At 39.0% G+C, this 18,319-nt stretch overlaps 1 protein-coding gene across 3 annotated transcripts in view; it reads left to right on the top strand.

Annotated features, from left to right (window-relative positions):
• The window catches only part of prox1a (prospero homeobox 1a), a 119,783-nt gene that overhangs the window by 4,409 nt on the left and 97,055 nt on the right, over nt 1-18,319 (top strand). For 2 of the 3 annotated variants that reach the window (XM_078229799.1, XM_078229796.1), the window contains exons 2-3: nt 960-2,742; nt 13,173-13,277. In XM_078229799.1, coding sequence (XP_078085925.1) covers nt 1,027-2,742; nt 13,173-13,277 — 1,821 coding nt within the window. In that variant the 5' untranslated portion in view covers nt 960-1,026. Of the gene's footprint in view, nt 1-959; nt 2,743-13,169; nt 13,278-18,319 lie in introns of all 3 variants that reach the window. The other variant, XM_078229798.1, reaches the window with a different exon arrangement.

The raw sequence follows: 18,319 nt of genomic DNA, 5'->3' as shown, positions 1-18,319 counted from the left end.
TGAGGACACACAGGAATTCTCACCTACTTGACATCCAAAAATTATTTCTCACTTAATTATAAAGCAAATAAATATCTTTGATCAGTAGATAAGTTTTTTGTATATATCTTTTATTCAACTATGTCCTTTAATAAGATAAATATTGCCGTAAGATTTGCAAATTGATGTAAATGTTTAGTCATGCTATTGTCACTTCTGTTTTTTGTAGGGCATGAAACAGGAAGCTATATCTTACTACCCCAGTGATAGATAACCTTTCACCAGCAGTTACCTATATATAGGTTTACAAGAGAGTGGATGTATGGCCGAAACCTATATTTAGGTTTGTTCTGCTGTCTTTCATGTTGTGCAGTCAGTTATGCCATATCATCTTGGCATTCTAGAATGAAGTGTGGAAGGAATAGATGTAATTTAGCAATTTCATTAGCTGAGAATCCATTGAAAAGAAATTTCAAAATGTTAAATCTGAACAAAATTTAAATTTTACACTTTTCAGTAAACTATATTTTTCAATGAAAGATGGAAAAGGATGTGACAAATGCAACCTGTAACAGCACCGAGTTATGATATAATAGACCAATGTTTTTGTAATCAGACCTATTTATTTGATTGGAATTTTTTAATAATTTGAGGTCTAGTTCAACCAAATGCAATAACCTACTGATTAATTTCTTCCCTCAAGATAAAGGGAATCATTTGAGATATTTGTACAGGTGCATCATGTTACTGGTACTAAAGCAATTTTTTTTGCTTTTGGAAATCTTAATCCATCTTAAAGTATTAGAGCAGAAATGTTTTTAAATGTTTCATTTCAAATGGAATTCACAGTGAATTGTAATAAATGTGATATGCCATATATCCCATTACTGGCACATTTCTACTTTATGCAGAATTGAGGTCAGGAAATTTGGAGAAATTAAAGAAAATGATTCATCACGTCCTTTTGTTCTATTGGCTAGGGTCCCGGGATTCTCGAACTGTGCCCAGCTGACAAGCTTTTGAAGATGGCACAATAACAGTCCAGTGATGCCTGACCATGACAGCATAGCCCTCTTAACTAGACATACGAAAAGACGCAGGGTCGACATTGGAGTGAAGAGAACTGTAGGGACAACTACGGTGTTTACTAAAGCGAAAGTGAAGCTATTCAGTGCCATGAATCCCCACGGTTCAGATCAGGACATTGAGTGCTCAGTGGTTCAACATACAGATGGGGACAAATCAAATGTGCTCCGCAAGCTGTTGAAGAGGGCAAACTCGTATGAAGATGCCATGATGCCTTTTCCTGGAGCTACCATCATTTCCCAGCTGTTAAAAAACAATGCCACCAAGAATGGAAGCTCAGAGCTCAATTTGCAAGCCAGTGGTCTCTCCAGCGCAGGCTCAGAAGCAAACCAGGAGGATGCCTGTAGCAATTCTTCAAGGGAAAGTGCCCAAGAATGTGTGTCGCCATTTAGCAGACCGAGCATGAGCCAGTTTGATGTCGATCGGCTTTGCGATGAACATCTGCGCGCTAAACGTGCCCGAGTTGAGAACATAATTCGCGGCATGAGTCATTCACCAAATGTGGCATTGCGAGGTGGAGATAATGACCGAGATGGGGTGCAGCAGCCTGTGAGTCCCAGAGACAGCTACAGGGAAAACAAACGTAAGCAGAAGCTTCCCCAACAACAGCAACAGAGTTTTCAACAATTGGTTACAGCCCGGAAAGAGCAAAAAAGAGAAGAACGACGCCAACTGAAGCAACAGCTGGAAGATATGCAGAAGCAACTGCGGCAGCTCCAGGAAAAATTCTACCAAATATACGATAGTACAGATTCTGAGAATGATGAAGACGGCAACCTATCTGAAGACAGCATGCAATCAGAAACTGCTGATACTAGGGCACATGACAGGTCTGACAATGAGATGTCGGATCTAGATCCAGGACACTTCCTTGATCGGGCTCGTGCTCTTATTAGGGAACAGGAAATGGCGGCAGAAAATGAAAAATTAAAGAGGGATGGTCACTCAAGAAAAAGCCAAGGCCCAACCAACTTGCATGCTGAAGGAAAACAGCTAGCTGACACTCTTAAACAGGAACTTAATTCCACCATGTCACAAGTAGTGGACTCTGTAGTCAAAATGTTCTCTAAGTCCTCCCACCAGCTTCCTCAGGTCTTCCCACCTATCCAGATTCCACAGGCACGATTTGCTGTGAATGGAGAGCACCACAACTTCCATACTACTAATCAGCGGCTCCAGTGCTTTGGCGACGTCATCATTTCCAACCCGTTGAACACTTTTGCCAACATGCATGTATCCAACTCTTCAGACCAGACAGAAGCACTGCCTCTAGTGGTACGCAAAAACTCATCGGAGCAGTCTGCCTCCACCCCTTCTCTGGGTGGCCACCACAGCTCTCTTCATCAGTCCCCACTCTCAGCCGCGGCAGGATTTTCATCCCCCGCCTTCCGCCACCCACTGCCTCTCCCTCTTATGGCCTATTCCTTTCAGAGCTCTCTAGGTAATGCTTCCAGCACAGTTTCTGGGAAAGACAGGTCATCTCCCGAGTCCTTGGACTTGACCAGGGAAACTGCCTGCCTGCGGACCAAAGTGTCATCACACCACATGAACCATCGTCCGTGCTCACCGATGCATCCATCCAGCACAGCTGAAGGTCTCTCTTTGTCTCTCATTAAATCTGAGTGTGGTGACTTGCAGGATATGGCAGACATTTCACCATATTCTGGAAATACGATATCCTTTTCTGATAATGTCTTCAGTGTTTAATATAGGTGTATGCAGTTAGAGTACAATTTTTTTTTCACCTAATTAGTATCCTTGGTATCCCATTAGAAAAATGAGTTGAACTTTCAGCAGGCAATCCCCATCTCCTGGGGCATTCATTTTATGCATCATCATTACCTGCTTTTGCATAACCCAAACATGTTGGAAGATGCAACAAGTGCATCACCCCCACCCTCCAATGTTCTGCAAGTTCAGTGCAGCTGCCTGCTATGCATGATTAACCTCTGTTCAGCTGTACACAGAAATCTTTTGTTCTTGTATATACAAAGCAAATGATTTTAAAAGCTTGTGAGCACAATCAGAGTGGGCTCAGCTAAACTGAACTTCTTTCACAAGAATTACTTGCTTTTTTTCTATATTTTAGGTAAACGAGTATACTATTTCTTTTCAACAGAATTTTTGTAATGATAAAAATGATGCTGGATTATCTGCTGCCAATTGCCCTCTGTCAAAGTGCCAGTTCTCTGTATAGCTTTTCATTTTTCCTTTATCATATCACTTGGTCAAAGTAATAGAGCTTCTATTTTTATTCTTAAAAAGATTTGACAGGAGTCAGTAACATACCGCGTTTTTTGTCTGTGGCACACTGATATTTTGTGATTGAATAGCTAGTTGCATATTTTACGGTAGCAAAAATGTATATTTAAGATTGTTATGCTGAACTATATATGACACATCCAAAATCTAACTTCTTGTTAATTAATGGTTTCCTCCTTTCCTTATTGCTCTAGCTCATCAGTTACCTGCACATGTTTTAGGAATTAGGAGGTGATTTCCCTATTTAGGTAATTTAGAGGGTGCCCAACTATATTTCCTTCCTATAATAGCTGCATTGTCTTCTTGTATAACAAGCAAATATTGGGAACAGCTTACAAAAGCAAAATACCTTGGATGCTGGAAAACTGAAATAAAACAGAAAATTATGGGAATACTCAGCAGGTCAGGCAGCATTTGTGAAGAGAAAAACTGAGTTAGAATTTCAGGTCTTTGCTCTTTCGCCAATTCACCTGAAATGCAAACTTTTGTTTTTCTCTCAAGATGCTGTCTAACCTGCTGGGCATTTCCCACATTTTCTGTTTTCATTAATGGTAACCCCCTTCTTCATTAACAATATGACTCAGTCCTTTAATGAAACAGAAGAAAAGAATGTGAATCTGGAACAGAAATGTGCATTATATGCAGCTATGTAAGACAATATCCCATAGAACAAATTTACATTTTGTTGTTGGTTATGTTTATTTATTGGGCATAAATTTTATTCCAATGATAAAGGCAGCTGTTGGGCTATTCCCAAGATTTCAGGCATTATCTTTCATCTCACGAACGCACTCTGCATCTTAAGAAAATAGCCTTGAATACAGAAGAATACAGAATTTGCATACAACAAATTGGAACAGCGCAACAGCATCATGCAGGCGAAGATAGCTGAACTCACAGGCCGGGATTTTACAGCCTCACCTGCCCCAGAACCGAGGCAGGCGAGGCTTGCAGAACGGCATTCTCCGTTGGCCTTGGGCGGACGAGGTGGTAAAATTCCGGCAACAATCTCCATGGATCTATTGTAGAATACGATTAAGAAATAGAAATTTGAGTTATGGCAAGTAATAAAAGAGGATGGGCAGAAAAGAATAGATTTGCAATGGTGTTCTAATGCAGTTTGATACTTGCTGCAGTGCCAGTGTATTTAATTGAGGGCAATCTGGTAACTAAGATTAAACTTGAAATGAGACAAACTAAAACAAACCCAGATTTAGAAATTATACCTCCGACGTAGCAATTATCTTTTTTGATCACAAAATTTTGCAGTGCTAATTTCCTGGTAGCAAGAATCATAATAAACATACTTGTAGTAACATTTGTAAAGCATATGCAGCTTTAGATTTTTTTAGAAAACTCCTATGTCAAGTAAAGTATGAATTAAAAAGTCTTTAACTTCCTATACTGAATTGAAAATGATAATTGGTATTCTAGTTGCACCGCTGCAGTCTTTGATCTAACTGTATAGTTCTATATTGTACTCCACTGACATAACGACTCATCTGCCTCTCAGGTAATACTACATATTTGCCTTGTAAAAACTCTGTATGCAGACTACACACAAACTCATGTGGTGTTTGAATACCGCTTTAGGTTCAGCTGCAGCACAGTACTGCTCTGATCTTTTATTTTCCTGAGCAGATGTCTTTCATTAATTTATGGATTTATCATCTTTTCTTTTTTTACACCTGGCAGCTGGCTCAAGTTTCAGCAGTTATTGTCTATTTTGCATGACATGTAGAATTGAATGTCATCTGTCTTAACAAAGCTGAAGCTGAAAGAATGAGGTGAGCCACATGAGCTGCTGGGACAGAGCTGTACGTTTTCTTACCTCCTTAATATTTATTTGTGCTCATTTCTTCTGGCCTTGAATGGGCTGTGCTTGCATTCTGTGCAGCTGTATGTTTACCAAATCTATTCCAACATGAGTCATTGTGCGTGTGTAAGTATCCTAGAAACAGCTAGCGCTTTCTTGGGAGAACAGTTGCTTTCAACGTAAGCTTAAAAGGGAAATTAGCCAATTGGTCAGTTCTGGTTTAGAATATTTTGAGAAGCTGTGGCATCTTTTAGTTGTACTTCAAATTTAGGATAATATTTGTGGTTATGGTTGTTTTAAAGTACATGTTACCTAACAACATTGTTAAAATCAAGCGCATCATTCAAACAATGTATTAATGATAGGACTTTTAACAACTGCTAATAAAAGATGCTACGATAGTATTTCCTTCACAATTGCATCCAGCTTAGTATAATTGGAGAAATATGCAGTGAAATATAAATACAAATTTACGAAATGGCTAAAAGATGAACCTACTGATTTTTGTCGTGTTTAATTTTATAAACCAAATTATTTTATGTTCAACCTTTTTTTTGTGCTTTTAAAAACCTACTAAGCAAATTGGAACTAATGCATGTAAGTAACATTTCTGTGATCGTTCATGCTTTAATTTTCAATGCTTTATATCCTTTTCCCAATTTTTCCTGTTTCCACCTTTCTTTCCTAAATGTAATGATTAATACTGAGGTACGGTGTTGTGGGCACTGACAACCATTCAGTAACTGACCTTTCTTCTTGTGGAAGCTTAGGTAGTGCATATTGGCAGTTTGCTTAACAATCATGAGAAGGAATTATTGCAGAACCCAACTTGCCTTCACTGACTAGTCATGCACTTACATTCTAGCAAGAGTCATTGTGTGGTAATAAGGAGGGGGCACCTATTTGATTTGTGTTTACTCCTTCTGAGCCTAGAACACAGAAAATAAAGAAAAACTTGTATTTAAGTAGAACTTTTCATGACCATGTGAATTCCCAAAGTGCTTTACAGCCTATGGAGAACTTTTTCAGTGCAGTCACAGTGTAATGCAGGAAATGCAGCTGTCAATTTGTGCACAGCAACTTCCCACAAACAATAAAATGATAACCAGATAAATTGTTTATTGCTGATGGGGGATAACTTCCCTGCTCTTCAAAGTAATGCCATGGAATCTTACATCCACCTGGACACACAGGTGAGGCCTCTGCAGTGCCTCATCTGAAATTCCAACATCTGCTATGGCAAAGATCAGTTAATTTTAGGAGAGATTTGGGATTAAATATAAGGCCTCCCCACTCCCAAACCTCAACTGTAAGGCTCAGCACCAGACTCGAGCACATTTGTTGAGAGTCATTGAGAGCTTTCACTTGGTGCTGTTGGGTTTAGTCTTTGAATTCTTACAATAAGATATGTAAGGTGATCTTGCCGATTCACATAATCTGATGTAGCCAGCTGGTGTGAGCTTAATACAGTATTAAGACATGCTTGATGTTAAAGTGTAGGACGCATGTTGTGTAGCTTTCTGCTGCAATATTTTATACAATATATAAATTATGGTATGTGTAGACATCCTCAAGAATAAAGCACCAAGTATGCATAAGATGAAAAAGCTCCTCTCTACCAGAAGTGATAATTGGAACACATTTTTCCACTCCAGATTTAATTACTGAAATAAAATATTTTGAAAACATTTGTGTAAAGTAAATATTAAATTATGGAGTGGGGCAATGCTTGCAAGTGCTCATAATTAGAGTTGTCAGGATTTATTAATACAGCAGCGGATTGATTGACTTCAGTTTTTTATTTTCTCCCTCTTGTGTCCCATTAAAACAAAAGACTTTAAAATTTAAATGACTGTGCTGTGAGGTGATTGCATCCTCCCAGCAGTGCTCCCAGGAAATGCAGGTTGAAAAAGGATCTAAAATTGTATTCCTAGTTCTTCAACTGCACTTTCAGCAAGCCCAGCTGTCCAGTGGAAATGAGTATCCACAGAATACCCTTTAAATTATTTGGTACAAATGCTGATTGACCACATCAATGAAAAATTGACACACACAGTACTTGCTATTGTTCAGATTTTCCTATGATTCACTTTCTAAATGACTGTAAAAGTGAGAAACAGCAATATAATAGATATTTTAAGAATAGCAGAAAATTACACTCGGGGATACATTGTTGCAAGAGGATACTGGAATGGGGAAAGGATATACGACCATTGAAAGAAGTTGCAAACAACTCTGTAAGAACCCTGTTCAGAAATGGTTCTGCCTTTTATTTAATATTGTCCTGCAAAGTACTTTTTATTGTAATTTTCCTTATCTATGGCAAGAAGATATAAATGTATTTCCCCTTTGCGCCATAGTTACACAGATTAGTCTGTATCTTCCAGGGGATAATGATTTTCAAAGGATAGCAAATGGGCACATCTACCTAAAGCAGGACTTCCCAAACTGGGGGTCACGAGATGAGATTTCGGGATGCGAGCTACAAGGCAGCAATTGCTGGCGTGAAGCTTGAACTGATTCCTGTATGTTTTATTGGTGATCGTGGCCTAATTGACTGCTCCTTTGAGGTTCGATTTGCCATTGCGAAAAAGCCTATGATTAAATAGATGTTAATTTTTTTTGGATAAACTTTTCCTCTTCATGAACTATCCCCTCCTCACCCAACCTCCTGCTCCCCCCCCCCCCCCCCCCCCCCCTCCCCAACAAAGAACTAAAGCCACCCTTTAGGCTTCCCTCCAAATTCCACTCACCAACTGAAGGTCCATCCAACAGTTCTCATACCCTACAAGTCTCTGTTGCCCTCTCCCCTCTCCCTCTCTTTGACATGACACGTCAAAATGGGATTACATGAGGAAAAGATTTGGAAGCCATGATTTAAAGTAAAGGGTAAGGAATATAAAACTTAACCGCATGTTGAATATTTTCTGTTACTGAATAAACCTGCACAGTACTTAGCTTTATTCAAGCATAACCTATAAATAAGACTTTAAATTCATGATTCTTATTTAGGAGAGTTGAATAATAGTGCACTCTCTTTCAGGTATTATCCTTTTAGAAGCTCAAATACAATAAGTACGATTGTAACCAGTTTTGATACATTCCGCATCGTCCATATAAAAACTGAACAATGACAAGTCTTTCAAAGCACACTTTGATTTGTCACACTGTAACATGATATCTGCTGAATAAGCAATGCATGTAAGAATTAAGTTCTTATAAAAAATAATTGGACAAAACTTCTTATTTATTCTTTGTTATTTTAATGTTTTTATGCAGATTCTTTTGTATAATTATTGTCTTCCCTCGGGGCTTTCCATCCTCCATCAATATAAAACTTTCCATCCTCCGTCAATATAAAACTTTCCAACAATGGGCAGTAGAGCAGGATAGGTCAGTGATTACAAACAAGCAAATGTTGACCATCTCTGAATGTCACGCTGTCTGTCAGTCATTTTAAAAATTCGGAGCGGTTTGTCAGCTACCTTGGTTATTTTCTTTTGCTAAGGATGATAGCATTTAGACCCCATGAATCTAAGCTACAAGTTTTTGGGATGCACAGATGTTTGACATTTGTCGTGTATTTTAAGCACAACATGTTGCTGTTGAGGTAAATTGAATCGCTTTATTATGCCAAACTCTGGGTGTGTGGCGCAAGAGAAAACCCACAGGAATGGTTTTTGGTGTGATGCCAATGTTTGTGGGTGGGAGCAAAAATCGTGTTGGAAGACTATGAAATCCCTAGAATACAATTAGCGTAAGGCAATGGCTGGGACACTGGCACTGAGAAGGGGAGACAAATGCCTGGACTGTGCCGAGGACACTTGGGGCCTTTGGGAGCACTCCTCCTCTTTGCTCATAAGGATTCCAAGGGTAAGTGATTTTTCTACACTTGTATCTGTCTCTTTTTGCCGCCCCATTCCTCCTGTTAGTGTTCTGCAGTCAGGGTGTCTGACCCCATGCAGATCTCCCTAATTCAGAAGTTATAAAGCAGTTGTGAAAATCCTTATTGCCCATAACGATTCAGAGGGTGAGTGATTTTTCTAAACGTATCTGTCGTCTTGCCACCCCATCCATGCCTCCTCCTAGTGCTGGGAGAGGGGGCTGTATCACTGTTTGCAGCGGGGAATTTATGCAACAGCTTGAGAACTTGGCACTCAACCCACCATCATACTAAACCCCTGCCTGCACCATTCCTACCAGGGTAGGAAGAGGTTGAAATGAATTTGACTATCTTCAGCGTTGTTTCTCATCCAAGTGAGAACCAACAAGGTCCTGATACTCTTGGTACCACATTGGTATTTCTTGTTTTGATATTTCTAAACTCAGTGACATAGTGCACAAAAAAGTGCTTAGCATTATTTAAAGACTGATTTAATGGGGATCTTCAAATGAAACTATTTGGAGGCACCTAATCTGTTGAATTTTGTGGTTTTCAGCAGTAAGTATCAGGCTTGGGCGTAAATGGCGGGTTGAAATAGATTGCTGAATTTTGTAATAAATTTTGCCAAAATTTAATGTTGAATTTCTAGAAACTTTAGAGGTTTGCACAGTGCCTCCATCAAAAATTGATGATGCCACTTAACTCCATGCAGAGTAAATTTGGTTGAGATTGTTTTATTTCAAACTAGTGCATTATAAAGCCTCAAATGGTATTTCCCATGACGGAAGTTGCTGACGTACAATTTGCCTAGTTTATATCGGTTTGGACCAAGTTAGTTAGAAAAATATCCCTAAACAATCAAATCATAACATTTAGATATTAAATTTATCACTAGTCACTGGCAGATTAATCATTATGGAAATTCACTATCAAAATGACATGCTTGTATGAATTTACTATTTATAAATAAACCAAATTTATTCGTCTCAAAATTTGATATAGCGTAAATATAAATGAACTATTCTTGCCTAACAAATAGGGGTGGGTAATAAATACTGCTTTGCCGGTGTTACTTACATCCTCAGAACAAAATTTTAAAAAGTGTGTACCAGGAAAGTATTGCAGTAATTGCACGTTTCTTTGCAAAGAAGCAAGGTCAAGCCTGAACTTAAAAATACTCCTTTCCTTACAATCAAATTTTCAAAATGAACAACTGCAATTTTCATAAATTATTCATGATTTCATATTTGAACAGTAACTTTATTTTTTCATGATGACCTTTATAGCAATAATGCTCCATTAAAGCACCTGAACCATAATATGATGTAAAGTGTGTCCTCCTGTATCAATACACAGTGAGTTACTTGATGGAAACCAAAATATTTATTGAAAGTTACTCCATGGTTTGCAGGTTATTAGTAATTTCTCACGTGTTTTAATTTTGGCATTTAATAGTAGTAAACACATTGCATTGGAATATATTCAAATAACGTTTTACAATGTTATTATTCTGAATCATGTGAAATCCATAAGTATAGTTTTCAATTTTTGGGACATCTACTGAGACTTGGATTTTTTTTTTCAGAATAAAAGTACAGTAGTTTTCTTAACCTGGTTATTGTCTTTAAAATTTTCATTATTTGCATCTTCAAGGGGCTTTCAACATGATGGATCCAATATAATCTTGTTTGCCAAAGTGCCTCTGGCACAACAGATGCAAGCCTGTAAGATTGCTTTGTGTAACTCATAATCTTGTGGGATTTCACCATTTTGGCAAATCTGAAATAGTCATTTCCGTGTTAATGATGTTGAAGTTATTTTCCACCAGTAGAGATTTGTGAGCTTCTGTTTTACCAGTTACAGTCTTTTTGTTTTGGATGCGCAATATTTGATCTTTAAAAAATATCTGTAACCTGATAACATCAATAGGGCATTGGATTCACTACCAGAAGGTCAGACATTATGCCCTGAAATTTCTTGCGGTTGTGGGGTATCCACTAGTTTACCAACAGATCACAGAAGGACCCTATTCAGATTTTTGTTCAGTCAGGTGAATTGACCAAGAATATCATTGGCATAAGTGAAGATCCTTCGACTAAAAAATTTGCACCCTTCCAAGCCAAAGGGAATAGTAAAAGACATAATGTATGATTTGACATTCTAAATGAATTAATGTGCTTCTACAAAGTACACTATATATAAACAGTTATTTGATTCTTCCAACCATGTTCTAAATCTGAATATGTTCTGAAATTGATAATTTCATAATTTTTGGAGATATTAAAATTGACGTAGCAATGTTCTGTAACAGATCTGGCCTGCACAGATCAACCTTCCACTGAATCTCCAAGCTTATAGTAAAATTTTTAAATTATATCAATAGTTTAACATTTTTCTTTACAAACTAATATTTGTCAATTCACTTGTATCCTAATCTCTTTTGTTCCTATGGTTTTGCTTCAGTCATCTGGACTGAGCACAGCAGAAATCACAAGTAGGTTTTAATTTATGAATTTCAACTGAAATTGATGAATAGATTGTAAGAGAGTGCAGTCATAAGCACAAATCTTAAGTTGATATAGTTCAAAATCTCCAAAGTGAAATCCCATGAGGTCAGTAGTTTTCCACATGAAAATGTCTACTGTTGTGATACTTAGCTCACACTTCTGTAAACATTTTTGAGGGTCTTGTTTGTTTCTGGTCTTTCTGTTATACTCTGCAATGCAAGCAGGCATTGATTCTTTTAATACTCTGCATTTCATGTGCCATTGCAGAACAGCTTGCTGCACTTCCTTTCATTTGCCATCGTTATTTCACTTATGCATTATGACAGATGGCAGTGGAGAGTGTAATGCTCTTTTAGTCTTCCCTATCAGTCTAATGGAGGTCACAGAAGGTTTTTCAACTCTTTCCCTCTTGGTACAAGAAGCATGTCAATCATGAGTTATCAACTCTGCCATCATTAAGCTTCGGAAACACAAAGGACCAGCTTGATCGAGTTGCTAAAGAGTTTGTTCACTCTGATAAGATCTCCTTTTACAATAGTTTCACCGTTGAAATAAATTTGTAGATCCTTTTATAATAACTTGTGTAGCTTTGGAAGTTAGCAGCATTTTTGCTCTTAAACATACTCTTCCAAAAAAAAACACTCTTTTGGAATAACTTCTGGAAAGGGCCCCTTAATTAACCTTCCGGGGCCCAGATTGATTTTCTCCACATGTATCTTCATTTCTGATGAATTATAAAGCCATTAATTTGTGGAGGAAATGGTAGGCGATCTGCAGCACAGATGTGTCAACACCATACTAACGCACAAAACACAAAAGAGTGCCAAGGAAGCTGAATGAAAATCAGAATTGCTAGATTGTTACACTTAGCCTCACATTAAACTTTCTCCTGGGAACTATTTTAGGAAGCTTCTGTCTACAGAGCTAAAGGGTAATAATATTTGCAGATAAATAGGATTCTTTATCATTGTAAGAGAGAATTTATTGATCAGCTGTCCCCTGGGGACTTTTTGACAGTCAGAAAATGAACCTTTGATACATCTTGGTTCAGTACCCTTGTGCAGGTCAGATATCTCCAGATCTACCCAGTGACCTCTCTTTGTAAGGTTTCTAGGCATACAATGTTCTCTGCTATGAGTCAAGATGTTTAATTTTTAACTTTATAATAATACCCTTTTTGTTTTGTGAATTTTTTTGCATTTCGAACTTTCTTGTTAAATTTTAATTCAGATTGTGAATTATTCTGTTACAACATATTCGTTGTTTTCATGTTGCGTTGGAGCTGATGAATAGCTTTATTCGTGGAGTAATCATTTATGGCTCTTGATTGTAAACATTCTTATATTCATCATTACAATTCATTGCGTGGTACAATATTACTGCTCTACTTAATACTGAAGAAACACATTTCTTAAAAGCATTTTGTTTTTTTCAAACAAGCAAACTTTTGTTGGATAAACCTAATGTTGAACGAGTGCATATCATCAGATGATTGAATATCGGCAGCTCATGCTCTTTTTGGTTTGTTCGCTCATTTGCCTAGTCACTAAGGGGTTGCTCTGAAAGCTCTATCCTCTCCAAATAGCCTTGTTTCCGTAATTGCTTTGTATATTTTCCTTGACAAACAGCATCTCACATACAGGAAGGACTGTCACCTAATCACCTGAAAAAGGCCAAGTTGATGTTCTTCTACACCCGGTACCCTAGTTCCAACATGCTGAAGATGTTCTTCTCTGATGTGAAGGTAAGCAAGCGAAGACGAGTTGTGGCCTCTTTCTTGCCACAGCCATTGCAACAAAAAAAAACAATGGTGGTTATTGTTTTCTATTTACTACTTAATTTGTTTTTGATGTAGCATAGACTGAGCATAAGGAGGATGAATAAACTGACAGATTCAGGCCACATTATTCAAATGAGGACGTGAAGGCTGTCTAGTCGCAGCTGCACCCTCCCTCTGTTAGTACATTTAACCCTAATTTGTACTTTTACTTTCATGGTTTGAATAGTTTGTCTTTTTCCCGCAAAGGCTTTTAAGATTGTTATAAAAACTTAAGATTATTTCATGTAGACAAATACATTAAAATTTTAACAAAAGCATTCTAAAGCAGCTTGTATTATTGCTTTTGGTAGTTGTGTTTATGATTTTAACAAAGGCTTTCCACATCAGAGTTCAAATTTGCTTTTGTTACTTGTCATTGCAAGCAAATCATACAGTCCAGTGAGGTACCTTTTTACTTTAAGAAATATCAGCAAAGCTATTATAGTCCTCGTAAGGTGCCTTGATGGTATTAGTCCATGTGATGAGTTTGTTTGTCTTTCCATCTGAGGTAAAGCTGAACTTTCTTCTCATTTTAAAATGTTGCAAAGTTAAAAGAAGCAATATTGAATTATTACACTAATTCCTGGGCACTTGCTGGCTGCTTTGTCAGCCTTCTGCTGCTGTCAGTATTTTCCAATCGCTTAATATATTGTAGGATGCAAATTGAGATATGTGGTAATGCCTCTCTCTTTTGCATACAGCTTTTCAAAATTAGGAAAAAACAGTTTTTTGTTTTCCTAGTTAAGCTAGAACTATCAGGTAGGAGCAATATCCTAATTTTAAAAAGCACAGCTCACTGGTTGACTTGTAGAATTGTAGATCAATCTGCTAACCTTTTGAGATCTGCAGCAGCATTTCTGCATCAAAATGCAATGTGCCCAAGATGATAATTATAAATGCTTTATTCTTAACAATCATAGAATCCCTACAGTGCAGAAGGAGGCCATTCGGCCCATCAAATCTGCACTGACCACAATCCCACCCAGGCCCTATTCCCAAAAACCCACATATTTAGTGTGCTAACCTCCCTGACACTTGGGTCAATTTAGCATGATCAATCAACCTAACCCGCACATCTTTGGATTGTGAGAGGAAACCAGAGCACCTGGAGGAAACCCGCACAGACATGGGGAGAATGTGCAAACTCCACACAGACAGTGACCCGAAGCCAGAATTGAACCCAGGTCCCTGGCGTTGTGAGGCAGCAGTGCTAACCACCGTGCTGCCCTGCTAACAATGAGAATATGCAAATGATTACTAACACTTACCTCACCTTCTTTCTGGGGGTTCCTTATTTAGGAGAAGAAATTCTTATTATGTTTTTGTAGATGTCCCATACTTTGAAAGTTGCCAAACTGTTATCAAATTATTAATATCATTGAGATTTATGGAGGAAATAATTGTTACTCCCTGTGTTGACTATTAATGCAAATAAATATTTTCCGGCAGCATAACTGTTGGCCAGTTTCAATATCGTGGGTTTTTATTATCTTCCATGTCCAGAAAATTTGTAGTAATGACTAAGTTCTTGTTCAATTTTAAGTTATTCCTCAACATGCTGTGTATATATTTTCCTTCCCTGAACAATTAAATGCTAATTGATCTAAAGGATGTCCCTTTTTGACAGTTTACCCACAAGGGCTCCCTAAACAATGAGATTAAATGGATAGGTTAGGTTAAACAATGCGCATGCAGCAGATAAGCATCACACACGTACTCCAGAAGACAGGATTACCTGTGGGATTAACCGGAACGAAAGTACTTGCATTTATATAGTGCCTTTCACATCCTCGGGGGGGGGGGGGGAAATCCCAAAGCACACTGTAGTCAAATCAATTTACTTTTGAAGAGACATTGCCAATAATCCAGCACTTCCTTTTACTGCATCGCAGTGTCAGTCAAGATTATGCGCTCAAGTCCTGGGAAAGGGCTTTAGCCCACAACCTGGTGACTCGGAAGCGATAGTGCTACAACTGACTCAATCTGACCTTTTACATGCACACCCTGTCATGTCCCTGTAATCACTCATGTACTGCCTTGTTCATTTATGCTTCCTAAAGAAAGGAGCATAGTTCTCAAATTTTCAGCCAACCTCAAGTTGGATTTTTCAGCAGGTAGCATGTTTACTCTCCTATTTTTTTTAATGGTTTGATCTGCTGATCATGCCTGCAAGTTGAGAACATTTTGGTTCAGTTGCCAATACCGGTGGAATGGATATTAGTCCATACAAGTGGAACTAAGTAATTCAGATAGTGGAATTACAACTCTGTACTTTTTCTTTGTAAATAAAATAATTTCTGCTCATTTAGGGAGTTGAAATTGTGCTCCAATTTGCCATTGGCAGTTACTGCAAGCAAAACAGTTCATCTAGTTCACACTTTGCCACTACACCTGAACCTTTTCATTCCTAGAGTCATAGAGATTTACAGCATGGAAACAGGCTCTTCAGCCCAACTTGTCCACGCTGCCCTTTTTAAAAAAAAACTCCTAAGCTAATTCCAATTGCCCGCATTTGGCCCATATCCCTCTATACACATCTTACCCATGTAACTATCTAAATGGTTTTTAAAAGACAAAATGGTACCTGCCTCTACTACTACCTCTGGCAGCTTGTTCCCAGACACCACCCTCTGTGTGAAGAAATTGCCCCTCTGGACACTTTTGTATTTCTCTTCTCACCTTAAACCTATGCCCACTAGTTTTAGACTCACCTACCTTTGGGAAAAGATATTGACTTTCTAGCTGATCTGTGCCCCTCATTATTTTATAGACCTCTATAAGATCACTCCTCAGCCTCCTACGCTCCAGAGAAAAAAGTCCCAGCCTATCCAGCGTCTCCTTATAACTCAAACCATCAAGTCCTGGTTGCATCCTAGTAAATCTTTTCTGCACTCTTTCTAGTTTAATAATATCCTTTCTATAATAGGGTGACCAGAATTGTACACAGTAGTCCAAGTGTGGCCTTACCAATGTCTTGTACAACTTCAACAAGACGTCCCAACTCCTGTATTCAATGTTCTGACCAATAAAACCAAGCGTGCCGAATCCCATCTTCACCACTCTGTCCACCTGTGACTCCACTTTCAAGGAGCTATGAACATGTACCCCTAGATCTTTGTTCTGTAACTCTCCCCAACACCCTACCATTAACTGAGTAAGTCCTGCCCTGTTTCAATCTACCAAAATGCATCACCTTCCATTTGTCTAAATTAAACTCCATCTGCCATTCATCAGCCCACTGGCCCAATTGATCAAGATCCTGTTGCAATTGGAGATAACTTTCTTCACTGTCCTCTTCTATAAGCTTTAGTTATTAATGACAGAATATGACCAGTAAAACAATAACATAAAATATAGGCTTGCCAACAGTAATGATAAATATTACACTTGGGGATTTGTAAGATCAAGCCTTAAAAATTCCACATACTGACTTGTAGCCTTATTTGCAGTCGCAAATTTTTTTTTTAGTGCATCCCTTCATGGGCATTGCTGGCTAGACCAGCATTTATTGCCCATTCCTAATTGCCGTTGAGCAGCTGGTGGTGAGCTGCCTTCTTGAGCCGCTACAGGTGTAGATTCACCCACAGTGATGTTAGGGAGGGAATTCCAGGATTTTGAGCCAACAACAGTGAAGGAACGGAATATTTCAAAGTTATGATGATGAGTGGTTTGGAGAAACTTGCAGGTGTTCCTGTTCCAAGGCGGCACAGTGGTTAGCACTGCTGCCTCACGGCTCCAGGGGCCTGGGTTTGATTCCCGGCTTGGGTTACTGTCTGTTTGGAGTTTGCACATTCTTCCCTTGTCTGCGTGGGTTTTCTTTGGGTGCTCTGGTTTCCTCCAACAATCCAAAGATGTGCGGATTAGGTGTATTGGCCATGCTCAATTGCACCTTAGTGTCATGGGATGTGTAGGTTAGAGGGATTGGCGGGGTAAATATGTGCGACTACGGGGATATTCCTGGGTGAGATTGTTGTCAGTTCAGACCCGATGGGCCGAATGGCCACCTTCTGCACTGTAGGGTTTCTATGATTCTACATCTGCTACCCTTGTCCTTCTAGATGTTCAAGGTTGCAGGTTTGAAAGGTGCTTTTAAAAGAGATTTGGTGAGTTGTTACAGTGCATCTTGTACCTGGTACATACTGCTGCCACTATGGTATGTGGTGGAGGGAGAAGTTGTTGAAGATGGTGGATGGGGTGTCAATCAAGCGAGCTGCTTTGTCCTGGATGGTGCCAAGCTTCTTGTGTTGTTGGAGCTGCACTCATCCAGGCAAGACTATTCCATTCCATCGCACTTCTGACTTGTGCCTTCTAGATGATGGACAGGCTTTGGGAAGTCAGAAGGTGAGTTACACTCCCAGCCTCTGAGCTGCTATTGTAACCACATATATGGCTGGTCCAGTTCAGTTTCTGGTCAATGGTAACCCTCCAGTATGTTGCTAATGGGGTGATGGGGGTCAGGGGGGTGGCGAATAGAGTCATAGAGGTTCACAGCATGGAAACAGGCCCTTCGGCCCAACTTGTCCATGCCGCCCTTTTTTTTAAACCCCTAAGCTAGTCCCAATTGCCCACATTTGGCCCATCTCCCTCTATATCCATCTCACCCATATCCCTCTGTACCCATCTCACCCATGTAACTATCTGAATGCTTTTTAAAAGACAAAATTGTACCCGCCTCTACTACTATCTCTGGCAGCTTGTTCCAGACACTCACCACCCTCTATGTGAAAAAATTGCCCCTCTGGACCCTTTTGTATCTCTCCCCTCTCTCCTTAAACCTGTGCCCTCTAGTTTTAGACTTCCCTACCTTTGGGAAAAGATATTGACTGTCTAGCTGATCTATGCCCCTGGTTCAGTGATGTTGATGCCATTGAATGGCAAAGAGGAAATTGTTAGATTCTTGCGTGTTGGAGATGGTTGTTGTCTGGCACTCCTATGGCGTGCATACTGCTTCCCACTTATTAGCCCAA

The sequence above is a fragment of the Mustelus asterias genome, chromosome 15 (assembly GCF_964213995.1).
Source record: "Mustelus asterias chromosome 15, sMusAst1.hap1.1, whole genome shotgun sequence".
Taxonomy (NCBI): Eukaryota; Metazoa; Chordata; class Chondrichthyes; order Carcharhiniformes; family Triakidae; genus Mustelus; species Mustelus asterias.
This window is presented reverse-complemented; position numbering and strand designations above follow the sequence as displayed.